Genomic DNA, 20287 nt, shown 5'->3' with positions numbered 1-20287 from the left:
CCCTTTGAGTGAAGTAGTTCCTCCTCAACTCCATTCTAAACCGCCCCCCCTTTATCTTGAGGCTGTGCCCCCTAGTCCTACTGTCCTTTCTGAGCGGGAAGAGTCTCTCCACCTCTATCCTATCCATCCCATTCATCATCTTATATGTCTCAATGAGATCTCCCCTCATTCTTCTAAACTCTAACGAGTACAAGCCTAGTTTATTCAGCCTCTCCTCATAGCTCAACCCCCTCAACTCCGGTATCAGCCTAGTAAACCTCCTCTGCACTCCCTCCAAGGCCAAAATATCCTTGCGTTAAGTGCGGCGACCAAAACTGCACACAGTACTCCAGCTGCGGCCTCACCAATGCCCTATACAGCTGCAGCAAGACCTCCCTACTTTTATATTCAATCCCCCTCGCTATGAAGGCCAGCATCCCATTCGCCTTCCTGACCACCTGCTGCACCTGCAGGCTGGGTTTTTGCGACTCATGCGCAAGGACCCCGAGGTCCCTCTGCACCGTCGCCTGCTGCAGTTTTTTACCACATAAGTAATAGTCCTTCCTACCATTATTCCTACCAAAGTGGTCCACCTCGCACTTGCCAACATTAAACACATATAAACTTTTAAAAAGATCTTCTAATGTATATTCTAGCTTTCTACTCTTACCAGGTGGGTAACCTCACACTTCCCAAACTCCATCTTCCACCTTTCTGCCCAATTCACTTAACCTGTCAATATCTCACTGCAGTTTTTGCATTCTGTTCAGTTTACAAGTGTACCTAGCAAACTTGAATACATTACACTTGGTCTCAGTCAGTAATATAGATTGCAGATATCAAAGGCCCCAATGATCCCTGTGATATTCCAATAATGACAGCTAACTACTTCCTGCCTGTTAACAAATCCTTCATCCATGGTAATACATCACCTCCAACTTGCATGTTAGCTTTTTGTGTGAAAACTAGCTGAAGTAAACAGTGGTGCCTTTAGAAGCAGAGGCAGGAGAAATTACCGTGGCAGATGAGGAAATGACAGGGGTGGTAAGCAAATATTTTATGTCTTCTACATTAAAGACAGATAAGTCTCAAATCAGATTTAGGCAGGCTAAGAGTGAGTAAATGGAGGTAATTAATATCAGATCGGAGAAACTCAAAGGACTAAAGTCCAACAAACCTCTGGTCCTGAATACCTGCATTATAGGACAAGAGATAGCTGCAGATATAGTGGAAGCACTGGCCAGTTTTTCTAAAATTGGCTAGATTTTGGAACAACCCCAGCAGCTTGAAAGTAAGCAAATGTAACACTGCTATTCAAGAAGGGAGGGAACTAATTAGCTTGACATCAAGCTAAGTGTGAGGTTATCCACTTTGGCAGGAATAATATTAGGAGGGATTACTATTTAAAGGGCGAAAAGCTGCAGCATGCTACGGTGCAGAGGGACCTGGGGGTCCTTGTGCATGAGTCGCAAAAACCCAGTTGCAGGTGCAGCAGGTGATCAAGACGGCGAATGGGATGCTGGCCTTTATAGCGAGGGGGATAGAATATAAAGCAGGGAGGTCTTGCTGCAACTGTACAGGGCACTGGTGAGGCCACAGCTGGAGTACTGTGTGCAGTTTTGGTCGCCACACTTGCGCAAGGATATTTTGGCCTTGGAGGTTCACTAGGCTGATACCAGAGATGAGGGGGTTGGACTATGAAGAGAGACTAAATAGACTGGGTCTGTACTCGTTGGAGTTTAGAAGGATGAGGGGGGATCTTATAGACACGTATAAGATAATGAAGGGGATGGATAGGGTAGAGGTAGAGAGATTCTTCCCACTCAGAAAGGACAGCAGGACTAGAGGGCACAGCCTCGGGGAGGGGGGGGGGGTGCAGTTTAGAACAGAGTTGAGGAGGAACTTCTTCACTCAAAGGGTGGTGAATCTCTGGAATTCTTTGCCCGTTGAAGTGATGGAGGCTACCTCGCTAAATATATTTAAGTCACGGGTAGATAGGTTTTTGGTAGGCAAGGGAATTAAGGGTTATGGGGAGAAAGCGGGGAAGTGGAACTGAGCCACTTCAGATCAGCCATGATCTTACTGAATGGCAGGGCAGGCTCGAAGGGCTAGATGGCCTACTCCTGCTCCTACTTCTTATGTTTATGTTATTGACATCAATGCATCAAGTGCTAGATTATTAAGAAAGTCTTAATGCAAATAGAAAAGCACAATATGATTAGAACAAGTCTTATTATGAAAGAGAAATCCTGTTTGATAAATTTAGAATTTTGAGAATGCGACTAGTAGGGAAGATAAAAGAGCAACTATTAAACGTCGTATACTTAAATTCCATCAAGGCATTCAACAAGGTCCCACGAAAACAAATGTAAAAGATATGGGTACATGGAGTTGGTGTTGTTACATTAGCAGAGACAGAGGATTGGTTAACAGATAGGAAGCATATAGTAAGGACAAATGATGTGTTTTCAAGTGGCAGGCTGTGGCTAGTGGAGTGTTGTAAAAATCTGTGTTAAGGGTTCAGCTATATACAACCTACAATATAGATTCTATATTAATTACTCAAAGAGAGACACTCACCTGATGAAGGAGCAGTGCTCCAAAAGCTCGTGCTATCAAATAAACCTGCTGGACTTTAACCTGGTGTTGTCAGATAAAGAGACAGAGCAATGCATCAATGTTTGCTGATAATACAAAGCTAGGTGACAACGCAAGCTGTTAGGAGGACACAAAAGCTGCAGCAAGATATAGGCAGGTTAAGCAAGTGGGCAAAGTAGATGAAATATAATATGGGGAAGTGCAAAACTATTCATTAAAAATGTGAACTTTGTACTTGTTGGTATTCAGAGACACTTGGATACACTCATTCAAGGAGCACAAAAAAATCAGAAGTACAGTATGCAATTAGGAAAGCAAATGGCATGTTGGTGATTCGAGCACCAGTACAAAAGTAGTCTTGTAATCATTGGACAGAATTTTGGCAAGATCACAGTTGGAACACTGCATGTAATTTTGGTCTCCAAAAATTGGAAGAATATTCTTGCATTGAAGGGAGTACAGCCATGATTCACTAGATTGGTCCCTGGGATGAGAAGTTTATGCCATAGCGAGATTGAGTAACTTTTTTGAAGTTCAGAAGAACGAGAGACGAGCTAATTGAAACAAACAATATAACGAAGAGACTTGACATACTGAGATGCTGTTTCCGAGGCTGGAAATCTACAAGGGGATATGTTTTCAGCATAACAGGCTGATCATTTAGGACCAAGATGAGGAGAAAAGCCTTCACTCAGTTATGAATTTTTAGAATTCTACCCCTGAAGGCTATAGATTTGCTATCATTGAACATACTTAAGGCTGAAATAGACAGATTTTGCCTCTTAGGGAATAAAGGGATATGGGGAACAGACAAGAAAATGGAGTTGAAGACCAAGATGAGGCATATGGCGCAACAGGCCACATGGTCTTCTGTTCTTATGTCCTGTGTGACACCTTTTCAAATGCCTTTTGAATCCAAATATATTACATCTACTGGCTTCCCATTACCTATCCTACTAGTTACACCTTTAGAATACTCTAATAAATTTGTCAGACATGATTTCTCTTTCATAAAACCACGATACCTTGGTCTAATCATACTAAGCTTTTCGAAGGGCATTATTAAGACTTCGTTCACAACCGATCCTAGTATTTTCCAGATGATAATGTCAGGCTAGCTAGTCCCAGTTTTCCTTCTTTCTTTAATAGTGGTCAACTTCCAACTCAGGGTCCTTTCACGAACCTAGGGAACATTGGGTGTCACAATAATCTTTTCTAGGATAGGGTCATCACATCCTGGAGATTTGCTAAATTTTAGTTGTTCAAATTTAAATTCTTTCATGGGATGCGAGTGACCAGCATTTGTTGCCCATCTCAATTTGTCCATAAGAAGGCAGTGGTGAGCCACCTTGAACTAATCCATCTGGTGGAGGTATAATACTGCTTAAGGTGGGAGTTCCAAGCTTTTGACTCAATGGCAGTGATATTTCTTCAATACTTCTTTTCTGATAATAAGTACCTCAAGCTCATTGTTCTTGATTTTCCCTATGTCTAACATGTAATTTGTGTCTTCTACTCTGAAGACAAAAATTTCTTTATTCCGTGCCATTTCCTCATCCCATGATCATTTCTCCAGTTTTTGCTTCCAGGCTTGTCCTATTTGCATGGAGGGGGACCACATTTGGAAAAATAAGATTTGACACAATGTTAAATGTAGATTTGAAGAAGAAAGTGAACAAATGAAAAGAGACAACCTATCAAGCAAAAAGGCCACAACAATAAATCACTCATTAAAAAAAGTAAATAAAGTCAACCATTAGAGTGTGAAAGCATATGTGTGCACTCTCCAGCTTACGGGGTGCAGGAATGCCAGCTGGTGTATAGGGATGAGGGTGAATGAGAACCTGAGTCTGCGAGGGAGCCAGACTCACGAGCCATAGAGGCCTCACATATGGAATCGCTGTTATTTTCACATTCAGTTTCCAGTATATTTTTCTGGGAAAAAAATCTGTCTTGCCATGGGGTAACCAGTTTAAACACACAGTATACAGGCATTACTGATACAGAGAAACAACAATAGACAGTGTGCATCAAGGTGTTAAAGCGTTTGGTCATAAAACATTTCTTCCTATGTTTGGTGCTGATGGGCTCACAAACTGGGGAAGAGAAATAGACTATCATTGCAGCAGAAGACCCCTCCAGAAATCTTCAAGCTCAGTAATCCGTCATACCGACAGTTCCAAAAATCAGTTGGCAGGCCACACTGAGGCTCTGCAGGAAGTAGGGCCATGAGTTGGACAAACCTACTGCAAGGGATCAACTTTAAGTTAGCTACCACCCTTTATATATACATAAAAAAAAAGTATATTCCTGGCAAGTTTACACTCTCACTCTAATTCCCTTAATATTTTTAGTGGCCTTTTACTGGTTTCTAAAAAGACTCCTAATCACAGGCCTGCTACTCTTCTTTGCAGCATTAACCTCGTAGAAATCATAGAATCCTTAACAGTACAAAGGAGGCCATTCTGCACCGACCACATTCCCACAAAGACCCTATCCCCATTAACACCACACATTTACCCTGCTAATCCCCCTGACACCAAGGGGCAATTTAGCATGACCAATCTACCTAGCCCGCACAACTTTGGACTGTGGGAGGAAACCGCAGCACCTGGAAGAAATCCATGGTAACACAGAGAACATGTAGATGTCACACAGTCACCCAAGGCCAGAATTCAACCCAGGTCCCTGGTGCTGTGAGGCAGAACTGACCACTGTGCCACCCCCTTTAATCTAATACTATCCTCAACTTTCCTTAAGTCATGGATGGATCTTCTGATTAAGTATTTTTTTTATATATTTCTTTTTCAAAGTTACAAAGCCACTGTGCAGAGTGGACTGGGGCAAGCCCTTAATCCATTTCCTCTAAAAAACCAATGCAGACTGAATTCAATTCATGGACCACACAAGAGACATACTAGTTCCCAGCTGACAAGAGCAGGCATCACACTGGATTTCAAGCTTGATCCTACACTTTATCTTAGTCAAAGTGGAGAGAAGCGATTTGTTAATTAAAGAATGCATTTTCTTGAACATTACAAATTGTTTCTTTCAACATTTTTCATTGTTTACTGTCACACCTGTTAATCCATTTCCCCAATAAAACCTAGCAACTCTTCCCTCACATTAGCTTTAAATTCAATACTCTTGTGATTGTAGTGTGCCACTTTCAAACTTAGTGTGGATTCAAATGAAGACTGTTTCCCACAAATTATTTCATTGCCTTTGTTACAAGCTCCAATTGTTTTGTGTTTATTGCGCTATCCAACTGTATAACTACAGTTAGGGGGCCTCAAACTATTCCCACCTACACTGATTCTACTTGCACATCCTCTAAGTGAAGACACCTTCATCATGATGATCCTTATATCACCTTTTGCTAGCAGGACTACTCACTTTCCTCCTGTCTTTTCAAATGTCACGCATGGTGGAATATTTATCTTCCAACTGGCTCTATAATGGCAATCGGATCTAAACACTTCTCTGTTCATGTCACAAGTTCATCTATTTTATCGTGGATGTTTTATGCATTCAGCTAAATAACTCAGTTTCATATTACCATTATTTTTTGAATGGACCCGATGCACTGTTAACATTAAATATTGGCCTCTATTTGCCTTTACCAAATCGCTATATCATTCCATATATTCACTTTTCGAATCACCTTCATTTGAACTATCCCCAACTTTGAAGCCTTAGTTATACAATTCACCAGGACAGTGAATCCAATCTGGTTTAGATAGAGACCACTGCACTCAACTGTTTCTCCTTTCCCCAATATTAGTGCCCCAAGATTCAATACCCTTTCCTCCACACTACTAAGCCATGCATTTAATTCTCCACCTGGTTGATCCTATTTCAAACTGGCACATGGTTCGAGTAATAATCCAGATGTGCTACATTTTAAATTTGGGCCCCAACTCAGCAGAACAACGTACCTAGATTTGCTTATGTTGTTGATCCCTACATGAATCAGGACAACTGAATTCTCCATCTTAAAGTCCGTCTCCAGCTGCAAATGGTTTTAACCAGGGCGGCACGGTGATACACGGGTTAGCACTGCTGCTTCACAGCGCCAAGGTTCAATTCCGGCCTTGGGTCACTATCTGTGCAGAGTTTGCACATTCTCCACATGTCTATGTGGGTTTCCTCCCACAGTCCAAAGATAGGCAGGTTATGTGGATTGGCCATGCTAAATCGCCCCTTGATGTCTAGGAGAATTAACAGGATAAATATACAGGGTTGTGGCGATAGGCCCTGGGTGGGATTGTCGTCAGTGCAGACTCGATGGGCTAAATAGCCTCTTTCATAAGGATTTTATGAGGATTCTAACCCTGATACTGGGCAAGTAACAAAACCTTCAGGACTCCTGGTCATCTGCTGCAAAAAAAAGTATCCAGATGCTCTAGCTGTACGATCCCCAATCACCACCACTCTTTTTTGCTCTGCCATTTAAATGGCATTCAGCACCATAATGTCATGGTCAATTTGCTCATCCACTTGGCTGTCCTTGCTATCATTCACACAGGTATCAAATAACTGATACCTGTTGGTTGAAGTCAAGGGTTCAGTCTCATCCATCACTGCATACACTATCTCTATACCTGCAAAACTTGCAGTCTTGTTCTCCTGGCCCTGACTAGCTATGCAACCTAAGGGTTACCTTCTAGAAGTAACTCCCTTTCACTCTGATGCCTACAATGTCCGCAGCTCAGACTAAGCTGACGTTGTGAAAGTTGAAGATGCTTACCAGGTACGGTTTTCCAGAACTGAAATGCAACACACAATCTTGCACACATTGCAGTCATGGCATGTCTGCTGCCTGCTGTGTCTAGCCAACATTTGTTATTTGATTACATTACTAAATTAACTGGTTAAAGCAATAGCAAGTTACACTAACCCAAGTTAGAAACAAAACTACACACGCCAGCTAATGGAGGTGAAAAGTAAAAAGCATCATCTCCTTACAGTTCTGCACCAAATTCCCAAATTCTCAATTTCATAAAATATTGCAGTAGCAAACATGACCTATTTATACTTGCACATTCACAATTTTAAAATTACTTCACCAATAGTGCCTATGCCTATAGCTCCTTCAATCCCAATTTCTGCAATTCCAGCCATAAAATTAGTTTGTTTTTCTCTCCTCTCTTCCTTGAAGACACCCCATAAAACCAGCTTTGCCCTTCTTGAGATTGCACATGATTTGTATGCAAATTGTTGAATAGACAGTCCTGTGAGGTGCCTTCACACCTTTTAACAAATTAAAGCATCCTATATAAATGCAAGTTTATTGTTCCAAGTGTAAAGGCCATCTAGAACTTTGATTACCCACAAGAGAGTCAGAGTTCCACAGCACATCATGAAGTCCTGAAACCCATCAAGTACCTATCTATTCTAATCACATTTTCCAGCACTTGGTCCACAGCCTTGTTCGCTATGATGTTTCATGTGCTCATCTAAATGCTCCTTAAATGTTGAAGGTCCCTGCCTCTATCACCCTTTCAAGCAATGAGTTCCAGATTCCCACCACCCTGAATGAACACATTTTTCCTCAAATCCCGTCGCTTAACTTAAATCTATGCCCCCTGATTATTGACCCTCGAAGGGGAAATGTTCCTTCTTACCTCCCTAAGTCCCTCATAATTATGTCCAAAGACATCTTTGAAAAACAGACAATCCAAGGATCAGAACAACAAAAATGGCACATTTACAAATTTAGGATTATTTTATTCTACATGTTTCAAGATTTCATCTACCACTGCGTATTCTGTGCAAAGTACTCGAATCCTGACTCTCCGAAGCCTTTCTACCCATCTACAAGACGCAAATCAGGAATCTGATGGAATATTTTCCATATTGCCTGGGTGAACACAGCTTCAGCCACACTCTTACACTCAATACCATCCAGGACGAAGAAGCCTACTTCGCATTCTAATCCAACACCTTCAACATTCACTTCCCCGCACCACAAGCACACTCTAGCTGCAATGTGTACCAGCGACAAGATGCACTGCAGCAACTTGCCATGACTTCCTTAACGGCATCTTCTAAACCCGTGATGTCTACTACCTAGAAGGACAAGGGGGGTAGGCACCTGGTGACACATTATACATGCTTCTTCAAGATGCACAACATCCCAGCTTGGAAATCTATAGTTTCCACGGCATTATTGCTGGATGAAAATCCTGGAACTCTCAACCCAACAACACTGTAGGAACGTCTACAGCACAGACACCAGCAGCAGTCCAAGGCAGCTGCTTACCACTACCTACAAAGGACAAATAAGAATGCCCACATCCCATAAATCAAAAAAAAGCTTCACGTTCATAGAATTTCATTTAGCCCAGAGTTGCACGAGCTGCTGGGCAAGTGTTTTACATATAAAGAGCAGAAGTGAACAGCTGACAACAGCACATGACGTTTGACAACTGAATGCATTTAATATTTTAACTGTGTTCATCAAAAAATTCAAAGTTCCTACAGCATAAATGAGTTTAGTGTTCTCAAAATTTCTGTTCTTCCCCACTATGGGAAATTTAGTGAGGTTGACTGAAACGTTCCAAAACTCTGTGCAAAGATTTACACCCTGTTGAACAGTGACAAAAGAGAATCCTCTTTAAAAGAAAGCTTACATTATGCTGTAGTTAAAGCACTAGGATTTCTAACATTAGATAAATGATTAAAACACAGTTTTCAAACTTGACCAAACTTACACAAGCCTTTAAAAGAACGAGAGAGAGAAAAGCTCATCTAAATGTGCCAAAGCATCTGACAGCAAAAAAAAGATAGTCAAGGCAAAATGGTTTTCTGATATGAAAGAGTATAGCAAGTAGTGTTCCACTGAAGTCAGCACTGGGAAAACATACCACGTACGCTACTGATAATTGAGGAATGACAGTAAGTTATGAAAGACTGCATGATAACAGACCAATAGGACTGGCAGATGCAACTCAGTAAGAAATTGAGTTTCTATTCTTCAATGGGATGCCAGCATCGCTGGCTAGACCAACAGTTAATGGCCAACCCTAACTGTCTTGAGAAAGCCATGGCAAGCTACCTCCTTGAACTACTAGTCAAGAAAATGCATGCATTACAGCACTTTCCACATCTTCAAACCACCCAAAGCATTTATTCAATGGTTGACTCTTAAAATATAGATAAATAAAGCAGCCAATTTGTATACAGCAAGCATCACAATTATCAGAAGTCAACTAAGTGCTCTTCAAGTTGCACCATGAGATCAGTTAGATCTACTTGAACACCATCAGTTTACTGTTGCATCTGAAATCATTCCAACAATACAGCATTCACTCAGTACTTCATAGGGATGTCAGCCTCACTTACATGCTTAGGTTTGGTCCTAGAGTGGAGTTTAGCTTTGGTCCCAGAGTAGACAGCCAACACTGAACCAAGCTAACACTTAACACATTTTGGAATAATAGGGAAAAGAAATGTACCTGAAGTGAAGGAACAGGGAAATATTGATGCACAGATAAAAAAGCCATTAAAAGATAGAGCAAACAGGTAAACAACCAGTCATACATCTAGAAGTAGAATACATTTGGATATACTGTAAAGATTTTGGTACACGAATGAGGGGATCTAGATATGACTGGAAAAAGATACACTAGAGTCACATATCAGTCATGTAGTTGCCAGAAGAGAAATTTAAAGCATGACCCAAGGAAAACGTTGACAATGATGTTAATGGTGAATTTCCACTATTTAATGGGACAAAAAAAAATTAGCTACCACCAAAATAATTAAAAGGGGAGGTTAGAAATTTCCATCATGGGGTTACTGAAATTCTCTGCCATAAACAGAGATTGTAGAATCTCTAAATAGCTGCTTGAAGCTGGAGAATTTGCAAAAGTAATGCATTAAAACATGAAAGAAAGTTGAGTTGCCTATTTCTTTGCTGTAACATCTAATTTCTCTTGCCGAGCCACTGAAGTGGTTATTTGAATTAGAGTCAAAAAAATACAGGCTTCTTAAAGCTGGGCTAACACAACCTATTTCTCAAAGTTAACACATGCAGTTTCTAGCAAGATTAACGATCAAGAATACAACACAAATTTTGATTCTTTTTCCCCCTCCTTCTCATTCATTAAAACCAATTGGAATTGGTCTCTGCTGAATTTAGTTAATACAAAACAGGCCAGAAATTAAAATTTCCTGCTCATGTATTTAATATCACAAGTGATACAACCATACAAGCTATCAGGTCTGCCCAAAGATTAAAAATATGTTTGGATAAAGCAATGCAAAACTGTTGGCACTGGATGCAAGAAAGGCTAATTTTACTTTACATGGGCTGTTGATCAGTGAGCCTAAGGCATTAATACGTTGGAAGAACTTTATGCCAAAATGATGGGCAATAATAAGCCAAAAAACACAAACATATTGAAAATAATATGCTTTAACTAGTACCCCAGAATTTAAAATAGGATTTTACATTCAACTTTCAAATTCAATATTTGTATAGGGTGAAATTTCACACCATCTTGCAACAAGATCACATCCCCATTACAGCAGTTGACCTTCCATTAAAAATTTGCAATTCATTGTACCTAGATTCACTAGATATCTTTTTAAAAACTTCCTTGCCCTTATTTTTTCAAATCATTTCCTCTATTCTGTTTCCATTGCATTTCTACTCTGCTATAGTTTTCCAGTTGTTTAAATGCAAAATGCTTTTGATTCAATTTATTTATATCTTAGGAATAGGAACAGGTCATTTTGCACCTTGAGCGTGATGTCATCTTTTCATACATTGCTAATAGATCATTTAGATTCTACTAATCCAGAAAATCATTTTTCACCCCATAAAGAACTTTTTTCCTTTTAAATTAAATGCAATCCATCCACACAACCTTACTTCAATTTCCCAACCCAGCAATAAATTACAAATTGGTCTGGGATTTATCATGTAACCAATTTGAGTTAGAATACTGGCTCAAGAAATTTATGCAGCTTTCTAGCAAAGTCAACCCAGCTTTGTACTTTATATACAAACATAATGCAAAATTCCTAGTAAACACCAAAAGAGTTTTATAATAATAACTACTATCCTTTCACCCAGATCATTTAGTTGTGTTCAATACAGGAAAAGATGATGTATTAAGCATAAAAAGGGGACAAGAACTCAAACATTACTCCAGGTACAGGAATCTATTGATGTTCATAATATACTAGCTGACAATTTGTGCCATCAGAACCACTCAAATCAAATTACCGTATTTTAACACCTCTACAGCTATTATCCCAAGCTGCACGAGGCTCAGTTAGTACCACTCCTCATGAACTTGCTATCTGTAGCAGGCACTGCCACCACTATGAAACAGTATAAAAATAATTTCCCATTCTATGTTACGTAAGCACTAACTTTGAAATTCTGAAAGCTCAAGTGACAATACATAGAGAAAACTAAACAGCGTGAATATTATTTGTGATTGTTGTAGAAAGGAAATAGAAAAGGCAGGCCACAAGTCATTTCACCTTCACTTGTAAAGTAAACCCAGTTGCAGCAGTCACACACGCAGAAATAGTCCTTCAAGCCCTAAAGATGCCGTTACCAATTGTTGTGTACAATATTACACAATATTTTTCAATAACCTGTGACCACTAAAAAAATGCAGCCCTTTAAAACAACCAAGCGCTGCCTCCACGTTTGCTTGTTTTAAATTACGCAACATTTTAATTGTAAGACCATAAAAATTTCAAAGTCAACTTCAAGTAACCCATATAGTTGTTCATACTCAGGTTCTTCAAAACAGGAGGTGAAAGTAGGTCTGGCAATTATCTGCGGAGAGAAAGTAGAGGCAAGGTTTCGAGTCCATGGTCATAAGGACCCGAAACGTTGACTCTTGTGTTCTCTCACTCAAACCTGCTAGGTTTATCCAGTGTTTTTTTATTGCCGATTCGCAGCACCCACAGTATTTTACTTTGAGGGTCACATTTAATCTTGGGTTTTTGCCCTGCAGGGGGAAACGAGATTTTAAACAAGTGCATACTGCGTTTTCTTGGAGATGTACAGCAAGATGCGTCAAAACGTTTCGCATTTTTAAATTCAGAAGAGAAAGCCAATTTGTTTTTTTTTTGAACGGTCTGTTTCCTATAAACTTAGGCGTTAAAAAGACCTCGTAATAGTGGATCTTAAGAAGCAGGAAGAAATTTCACCAAGCTCTTTCACTGGGGTGGAAGGGCTGCTTGTGGGGAACAAAAGCAGTAACTTCCAGGGTCGTGCAAAAATGCAACAGACGACTACTTACTGATGGCCAATTTCCGCCACCCACCACTTTATAAATTATTTAGCCTCCTGGCGTGACAATGCGCTTCCTGTGTTAAGATGCCGGGTTCACCTAAACCCAACTAGACACATTGGAGAACAAGAAACGCTGGGGAATCAGACACATTTGGGCAAGCAAAACATTTTGAAACTCCCAGCAAGTGTCAAGTGTGGAGATGGCTGAGCTGTGCCACAAAGTTTATTGGGAATAAAAAATGTTTGGCAAAAATAAACCCTGTGGTTTCAATAGCACGGAATTAATATTTGAAGTTTAAAGTTGATTCGTGTCGAGAGTAGGCTTCACATTGACACCGCAATGGAGTTGCTGTGAAAATCCCCTAGTCGCCACGCTCCCGTTTGGATGCACTGAGGGAGAATTTAGCATCGAACCAGTATTGTTCGTCAACCTGTTAAATAAAACTCTTACCAACAAATACAGGGTGCGTGGGTGGAGGGACACCTACCAGACTACTCCGAAGGCTCCGTATCCGATGGGTCTGTCCGGCTCGATGTCCAGCTGATGCGCCTTGGCGGCGGCCGCGGCGGCGTGAATCTGCACCGAGGCGGCGGCGGCGGCCGGCGCCGGGGACGGGAAATACGGCGCCTGGCCCGGGTTCAGCATCGCCGCCGCCGCCGCCGCGGCTGCTGCTGCCGCCGCTGCGGCGGCGGCCGAGGATGAGGCGGCGGCAGCGGCGACAGCAGCGGCGGACGACGAGGACGAAGAGGACGAGGAGGAGGACGAGACGGCGGCCGAGCTGGCGACGGCGGCTGGGTGATGGTGATGCTGGACCGGGTGGACCGCCGTGCCGATGCCGCCGCCACCTCCTCCTCCTCCTGCTCCTCCACCACCTCCAGCAGCAGCAGCAGCGGCGCCGCCAGCAGCAGCAGCGGCGGGGTGTAGATGGTGATGATGGTGAGGAGGAGGAGGCGGCTGGTGATGGTTGCTGCTGCTGCTGTGGTGATGGTGGTTGCTGTTGTTGTGGTGGTGGTGGTGATGGTGGTGATGATGGTGATGGGCGGCCCCGTTATAAGCCATCAGCTTGGCGACGCTCTGGCGCGGCTGGCCCGCCGCCGCCGCCGCCCCGCACAGCGCCATGACCAACGGCCGCGCCGCGCGCCCAGCCCGCGCTCCACCGCTCGAGCTCCGCCTCGGCCGCACTCTCCCCGCTCCGTCCCTGCCTTAAACCATCTTCCAGCAAATTCCACACCCGCTTCTCCTCAGGAAACTCGACAAATTTTAACTCCTCGGGAGAAGGAGAGAGAAATTCTTCAAAAGACTTTGGCTTCCACTTCGTACATTTTTTTTCCTTCCCCTCTTTCTCTCTCTGGAAAAAAAACTCCCGTCAGTTTTCCTCCGTCATCGAATAATAAATCTTTAATTTTATATAATATATAAAAATAAAAAAAATTTCCCTAACCCCCCCACCCCCCTCCCTCCCAACCCAAGGCCACCGAGAGGGACACAAACTAAAACACGGGAGCCCTCCGAAGCCCGAGAGTCCCCCCCTCTCTCTCTTCCCCCCACCCCTCCCCCAGCCCGCCCCCCTCCCCTTCTCCAAGCTCCCGCCCCTCTCGCTCAGCAGCAGCAGCAGCCCGGCCGCAACGCATCCGAACCTGATAGTCGACCCACAATGTCCCGCCCCCTTCAGTCACAGTGTCAGTCCACAAGCTCACACAATGTCCCGCCCCTCACAGCCTGATCGACGTGGCCGCTGTCCATTCGGGATACACGTCTCCCCTCCCCCGCCAACCTGCGGACGTCCAGGTGCCGAGCGTGCTGCAAGGGCGGGGCGTGACACAGCAAGTTGGATTGAGCAGGCACAAAAGGGGGCACGTGATCCCGATCCGCTCCCACAAAGCCCAGCGGTGCCAGAAAGAGGTCAGTTCTTGCATTGATGGGACACCCTCTCCTGCCATTCAGCTGGTAAATGGAGGTACTCACGCAGAGTGCACCTTTATCTTGGGGCTTTAAACTCTTGAAGAGAATGTTGTTCCTCTCTATCTCTCTTCTCTCACCCCACTCCTTTGTGGGATTAAAAAAAAACAAACCTTTTTGATAAAAGTTAACTCCTGAGAGCACAGTTATGGATGGAATGATCACCTGTGCAGGTAGATTATCTTCTGCTCGTCTCACTGCCATGTCCAAACATAGTAAGAAGTCTCACAACACCAGATTAAAGTCCAACAGGTTTATTTGGCAGCAAATGCCACTAGCTTTCAGAGCGCTACCAAATAAACCTGTTGGACTTTTAACCTAGTGTTGTGAGACTTCTTACTGTGTTTACCCCAGTCCAACACTGGCATCTCCACATCGTGACTACCATCGATGGAGGAAACCCACACGGAAAATGTGCGGATTCTGCACAGACCTAAGCTGGGAATCAAACCCGGACCCCAGTGCTGTGAGGCAGCAGTGTTAACCACTGTGCTGCCCCTATTAGAACTGAGGTGAGGTGAGGTGAAATTTCTTCACCCAGAGGGTGGTGAATGTGTGGAATTTGCTACCACAGAAAGCAATCAAAGCCGAAACATTGTCTGATTTCATGAAGAAATTAGACATAGCTTTTGAGGCCAAAGGGATCAAGAGATAGGGGTCGAAGGGGCAATCAAGATATTGAATGGTGGAGCAGGTTTGAAGGGCCAAATGGCCTACACTTTTTATGTTTCTAAAACTGCAAAAGCTTCCAAGATTTAACATGGAATAAAACATGTCCAAAAGACGTGCAGGTTAGGTGCATTGTCTCTGCCAAATTCTCTCTCAGTGTACTGGAACAGGCACCAGGGCATGGCGACTAGGGGATTTTCACAGCATGTTCATGGCAGTGTTAATATAAGCCTTTGACTAATAAATAAACTTTAACTTTTATTTCTAAATTAACCAAAAGTTAACCTCAAGTTAACTTAGCAGTGGCCATGCTGAATTCTAAAAGTAAAATTAATTTATTTGTCACAAGAAAGATTACATTAAAACTGCAATTAAGTTATTATGAAAATCCCCCAGTCACCATACTCTGGCACTTGTTTGGGAGAATTTAATATGGCCAATGCACCTAACCAGCATATCTTTTGGACTGTGGGAAGAAACCCACACAGACAGTGACCCAAGCTGGGAATCAAACCTGGGTCCCCAGCGCTGTGAGGCAGCAGTGTTAATCACTGTGCCACCATACCACCCTAGTTCCAAGATTGAACGTGGTGTAATGCTATAAATTGTACTTTCCAAATTAACCTAAAGTCAAACTTATGTGTTATTTGTGGCCAATTTTCTACATATGTATCAAAAGAAAGATAAATAAGTTATCTGAGGTAGAAAGTCCTGTCTTTTCTCCATTTCCAGGTCAGCTGCCAATTGCACCTGTTACTGTACCATATAAGGCCTGGGGAAAGTGGGTCAGGATACAGATGGGCAGAAATGCACAGTTACAGTGTTCAGATTGTCTTTGTGTAAAATGAATGTCCTGTCAGCATCACAGGAGTGGTTTTTCTTTTGTGAATTAGGTTTAAAATGCATTTTTATGTTTGGTAACTTGCTGAGTTATACTAATTGCCACATTTGTGATTGTACTAAGAAGTGTCAGATTAAAAGGATTATACCTCATTTAGTGTCCCAAAAGGAACTGAGTCACAGTCTTGGTTGTATGATAAATGGCTACCACAGAAGTTTGAAATTCATAATTATAGTTTTAAATAGGGTTAAAATCCAGAAATTCCCACTTTATAGTCTCGTCACTGAAGAATTACTATGTAATGTTGAAGACAGGAATAAAGCTGTAATCCAAATCATGCATGACACTCAATGGTAGGAAAACTTTCAATAACTACACAGTCAAAAATAAGTTTTAAAAATGAGAGGCAGTAAACACAAGGGTTTGTTACTATATAGCACGTTCTTGTAATATCTGTACAATTAATTCTTTTTCGTCGTACAGGATTTTATAGAAACAGAAAATGGATTACCTCATGATCTAGTTGAGGATATACAGAAATATAATTCTTCAGTAAGTAATGCCTTACATTCATAATAAATAAGAAAGATGATCAATGAGGTAGAGTTACTAATTGTAAGCTCATCAAATGCAACATATCCAACCAAAAAATATTTGGCAATACCTTTTCCTTACAAAGTTATACCTAATTGTCCCAAAAGGATTGTCACTTGAGTTTAACATTGTCATGATAAAAATGATGCACAGCTTTGTTGATCCATTCTCTCCACAAAAACTGGTGTGCGAAATGCTGCTTTGTGAAGACAGTCTTCCTTTAACAAGCAAGATAAAAGCTAAGTGAAATATGGTTTTCCCTCCATCAGCATGCGACAAGTGGGATGCTGGACCAATTTTACTTACAGAACTATCCTTGCACATGAAATGTAATTTGTTGATTGCAAAACTCTTTAGGAATTTGTGAAAAGGATGTAAATTGTCCTTCCTTTCATAAGGCAGCCCCTAATAATAGTGATAACCGATTCCCTAAATTATGTTTGTTAAGAAGTTCCTACTTAATTTAAATTTGATTTCCATTCTTTGAAAGTGAATTGTGGTTGGATATCAGTTTTTTTTTAACCTTCGGTCACTTCATTAGTTTATATGGGACATTATTTGATCATGAAGATACCTACGCTAAGTTGAGTTTATTTATTAGTGTTACAAGTAGGCTTGCATTAACATTTCAATGAAGTTACTATAAAAATTCCCAAATCACCACACCATATTACATCCGTCACCTGTTCAGGTATACTGAGGGAGAATTTATATAGATGATCTGGAGGAGGGAACCGAGTGTATGGTGTCAAAATTTGCTGATGACACCAAGATTGGTGGAACGGCAAATTGCGCGGAGGGTGTGGAGAGTCTGCAGAAGGATCTAGCTAGGCTGGGCGAATGGGCCAGGAACTGGCAAATGGAATTTAATGTTGGCAAGTGCGAGGTGGTCCACTTTGGTAGGAATAATGGTAGGAAGGACTATTACTTATGTGGCAAAAAACTGCAGCAGGCGACGGTGCAGAGGGACCTTGGGGTACTTGTCTCTGTTTCTTAGCTCAGTTGGCTTCTGGGAGAACATGGATTCTATCCCTCCCGTTTAGATCTGGAGAAATGCTTCGTGTTAAGAGCTGAATTCAAAACATAACGTCCCAAATGTGTCAGAGCTGTGTGGATAATTCGAATGCTGCCATCACCCAGAATTTGTGTGGCTGAGCGTAAAACCCAGCCTGCAGGTGCAGCAGGTGGTCAGGAAGGCGAATGGGATGCTGGCCTTCATAGCGAGGGGGATTGAATATAGAAGTAGGGAGGTCTTGCTGCAGCTGTATAGGGCATTGGTGAGGCCGCAGCTGGAGTACTGTGTGCAGTTTTGGTCGCCGCACTTACGCAAGGATATTTTGGCCTTGGAGGGAGTGCAGAGGAGGTTTACTAGGCTGATGCCGGAGTTGAGGGGGTTGAACTGTGAGGAGAGGCTGAATAAACTAGGCTTGTACTCGTTAGAGTTTAGAAGAATGAGGGGAGATCTCATTGAGACATATAAGATGATGAATGGGATGGATAGGATAGAGGTGGGGAGACTCTTCCCACTCAAAAAGGACAGTAGGACTAGGGGGCACAGCCTCAAGATAAAGGGGGTGCGGTTTAGAACGGAGTTGAGGAGGAACTTCTTCACTCAAAGGGTGGTGAACCTCTGGAATTCTCTGCCCTTTGAGGTGGTGGAGGCTGCCTCGCTAAATATTTTTAAGACGCGGGTTGATGGGTTTTTGATAAGCGAGGGGATTAAGGGTTATGGGGAGAGGGCGGGAATGTGGAACTGAGCCAAGACAGATCAGCCATGATCTTATTGAATGGCGGGGCAGGCTCGAAGGGCTAGATGGCCTACTCCTGCTCCTATTTCTTATGTTCTTATGTTCTAACACATCTTCTGGACTGCAGCACACCGACAAAACCCATGCAGACATGGGGAGAATATGACGACTCTGCACAGACAGTGCATGACACTGGAAATTGAACCCAGGTCCCTGGCGCTGCGAGGCAGCTGTGCTAGCCACTGTGCCACCATGCTAAGAGAACTTTGAGGTGCATAACTAGAGCAGGAGGTTAGTTGATGTAAACAATGAATATTAGCTTTATAGATTATTGAAAAGACACTCAGTGATCTGAAGTTATTGTGCCAAATTTTTGGATTATAAATGTGTACCATCATCCTATTTCTAACTTTCGAAGACTTCAATTAAAATATGGCATTTGAAATATATGTGCACCTGGAAACACTCAAAGATGTCTTGATGTAAATTTAGATTATAAATTGAAGTCAGGCAGTTGGTGTAATCTAATATAATATCTGCCCACAGCACTGCATTTATAAAAATGATAAAATGAAAACTGCAACAGCTTGAACCAGTTCTAAGATCTAACTTGGAGTAATGCTGTAAATTCTACTTTCTAAATTAACATCTTCCCAAGCACAGGGGGTAGCACTGAGGTTAAGAACTGAACGCACACCACAAAGATAACTTGGCAACAAAACATTTGAATGAAGCATCTGCTTAATGTGAGAAGTTTGAAAGGTGGCATTTAGCGTAATGTACATCCTAATTGCAGAGAGGAATGTGTGGATCTGATTATGCCAAGTGATTTGCTCAGAGGGTGGAGATAGGCTTTAAGATTTCAAAGGGGGAAAAGCCACTGAAGGGATCCTCCGGATCAGTATCATTTTCCTTCTGTTGGGAGATGAGATAATGACCCATCATAGTCTTAAGTTTTGAAAAGGGAGGAAAAGTAGGTTTGAATTTTTTTAAAATGTCAACTTATTGAAGAAACATACAAAAAATGGCTTGGAAGATGTGGCAACTATAATTTCAGCATAGAAACTTGGCTTTTGAAAATGATCAACACAATAATGAGACAGGCTGCATATTAAATCCACAAGAAATCTGTTATTTCCCAAGTCAGCGAGTTGACACAAAAATAAGTATTACTTAAGCATGCAACCCTTTATCAAAGTAAATCAAACCATTGAATAGGTATGGCTATTGATGTAAACTTGCTGCAAATTCATATGTTATCGCTCGAGCTATTAAATTGGAACTAGATTATCGTAGTCTGCGATCTTAACAGTTAAGTGGGCTACTTAGTTTTCAAGAAGATAGCTGTACAATGATTAAATAGACATGTTAACATACCAAATTCAGTGCAGATTCATTGAGGAAATCATTTTCAAAAATCATTAGCAGTTGGTATATTAAAAATAATTTATATCACTTTTTCGGGGAATACTTTAGGAAAAAGAAAGTAAGCTGAATTAAGTTGGTCAACACTTAACAGACTAGTGTTGTATTGGAAAGAAACAATCCTGTTGATGTGAGATACCTTGGTGAAGGATCATCTCTGTTATACCATAGAATGAAGAGAGTAGTTTAAAAATTAACCTCCAATC

General features: G+C 41.9%; 1 protein-coding gene across 2 annotated transcripts in view; it reads right to left on the bottom strand.

The window, feature by feature from the left end:
- The window catches only part of LOC145357541 (serine/threonine-protein kinase NLK-like), a 159560-nt gene extending 145287 nt beyond the window's left edge, over window positions 1-14273 (bottom strand). The window contains exon 1 of one of the 2 annotated variants that reach the window (XM_080210996.1): window positions 13333-14273. In XM_080210996.1, coding sequence (XP_080067122.1) covers window positions 13333-13964 — 632 coding nt within the window. In that variant the 5' untranslated portion in view covers window positions 13965-14273. The remainder of the gene's footprint in view (window positions 1-13332) is intronic. The other variant, XM_080210997.1, reaches the window with a different exon arrangement.
- Window positions 14274-20287: the final 6014 nt, after the last annotated feature.

This window comes from Carcharhinus amblyrhynchos, chromosome 23, assembly GCF_965287045.1.
Source record: "Carcharhinus amblyrhynchos chromosome 23, sCarAmb.v2.hapA, whole genome shotgun sequence".
Taxonomy (NCBI): Eukaryota; Metazoa; Chordata; class Chondrichthyes; order Carcharhiniformes; family Carcharhinidae; genus Carcharhinus; species Carcharhinus amblyrhynchos.
The sequence above is the reverse complement of the archived record's forward strand: the minus strand, read 5'-3'. Positions and strand labels throughout refer to the sequence as shown.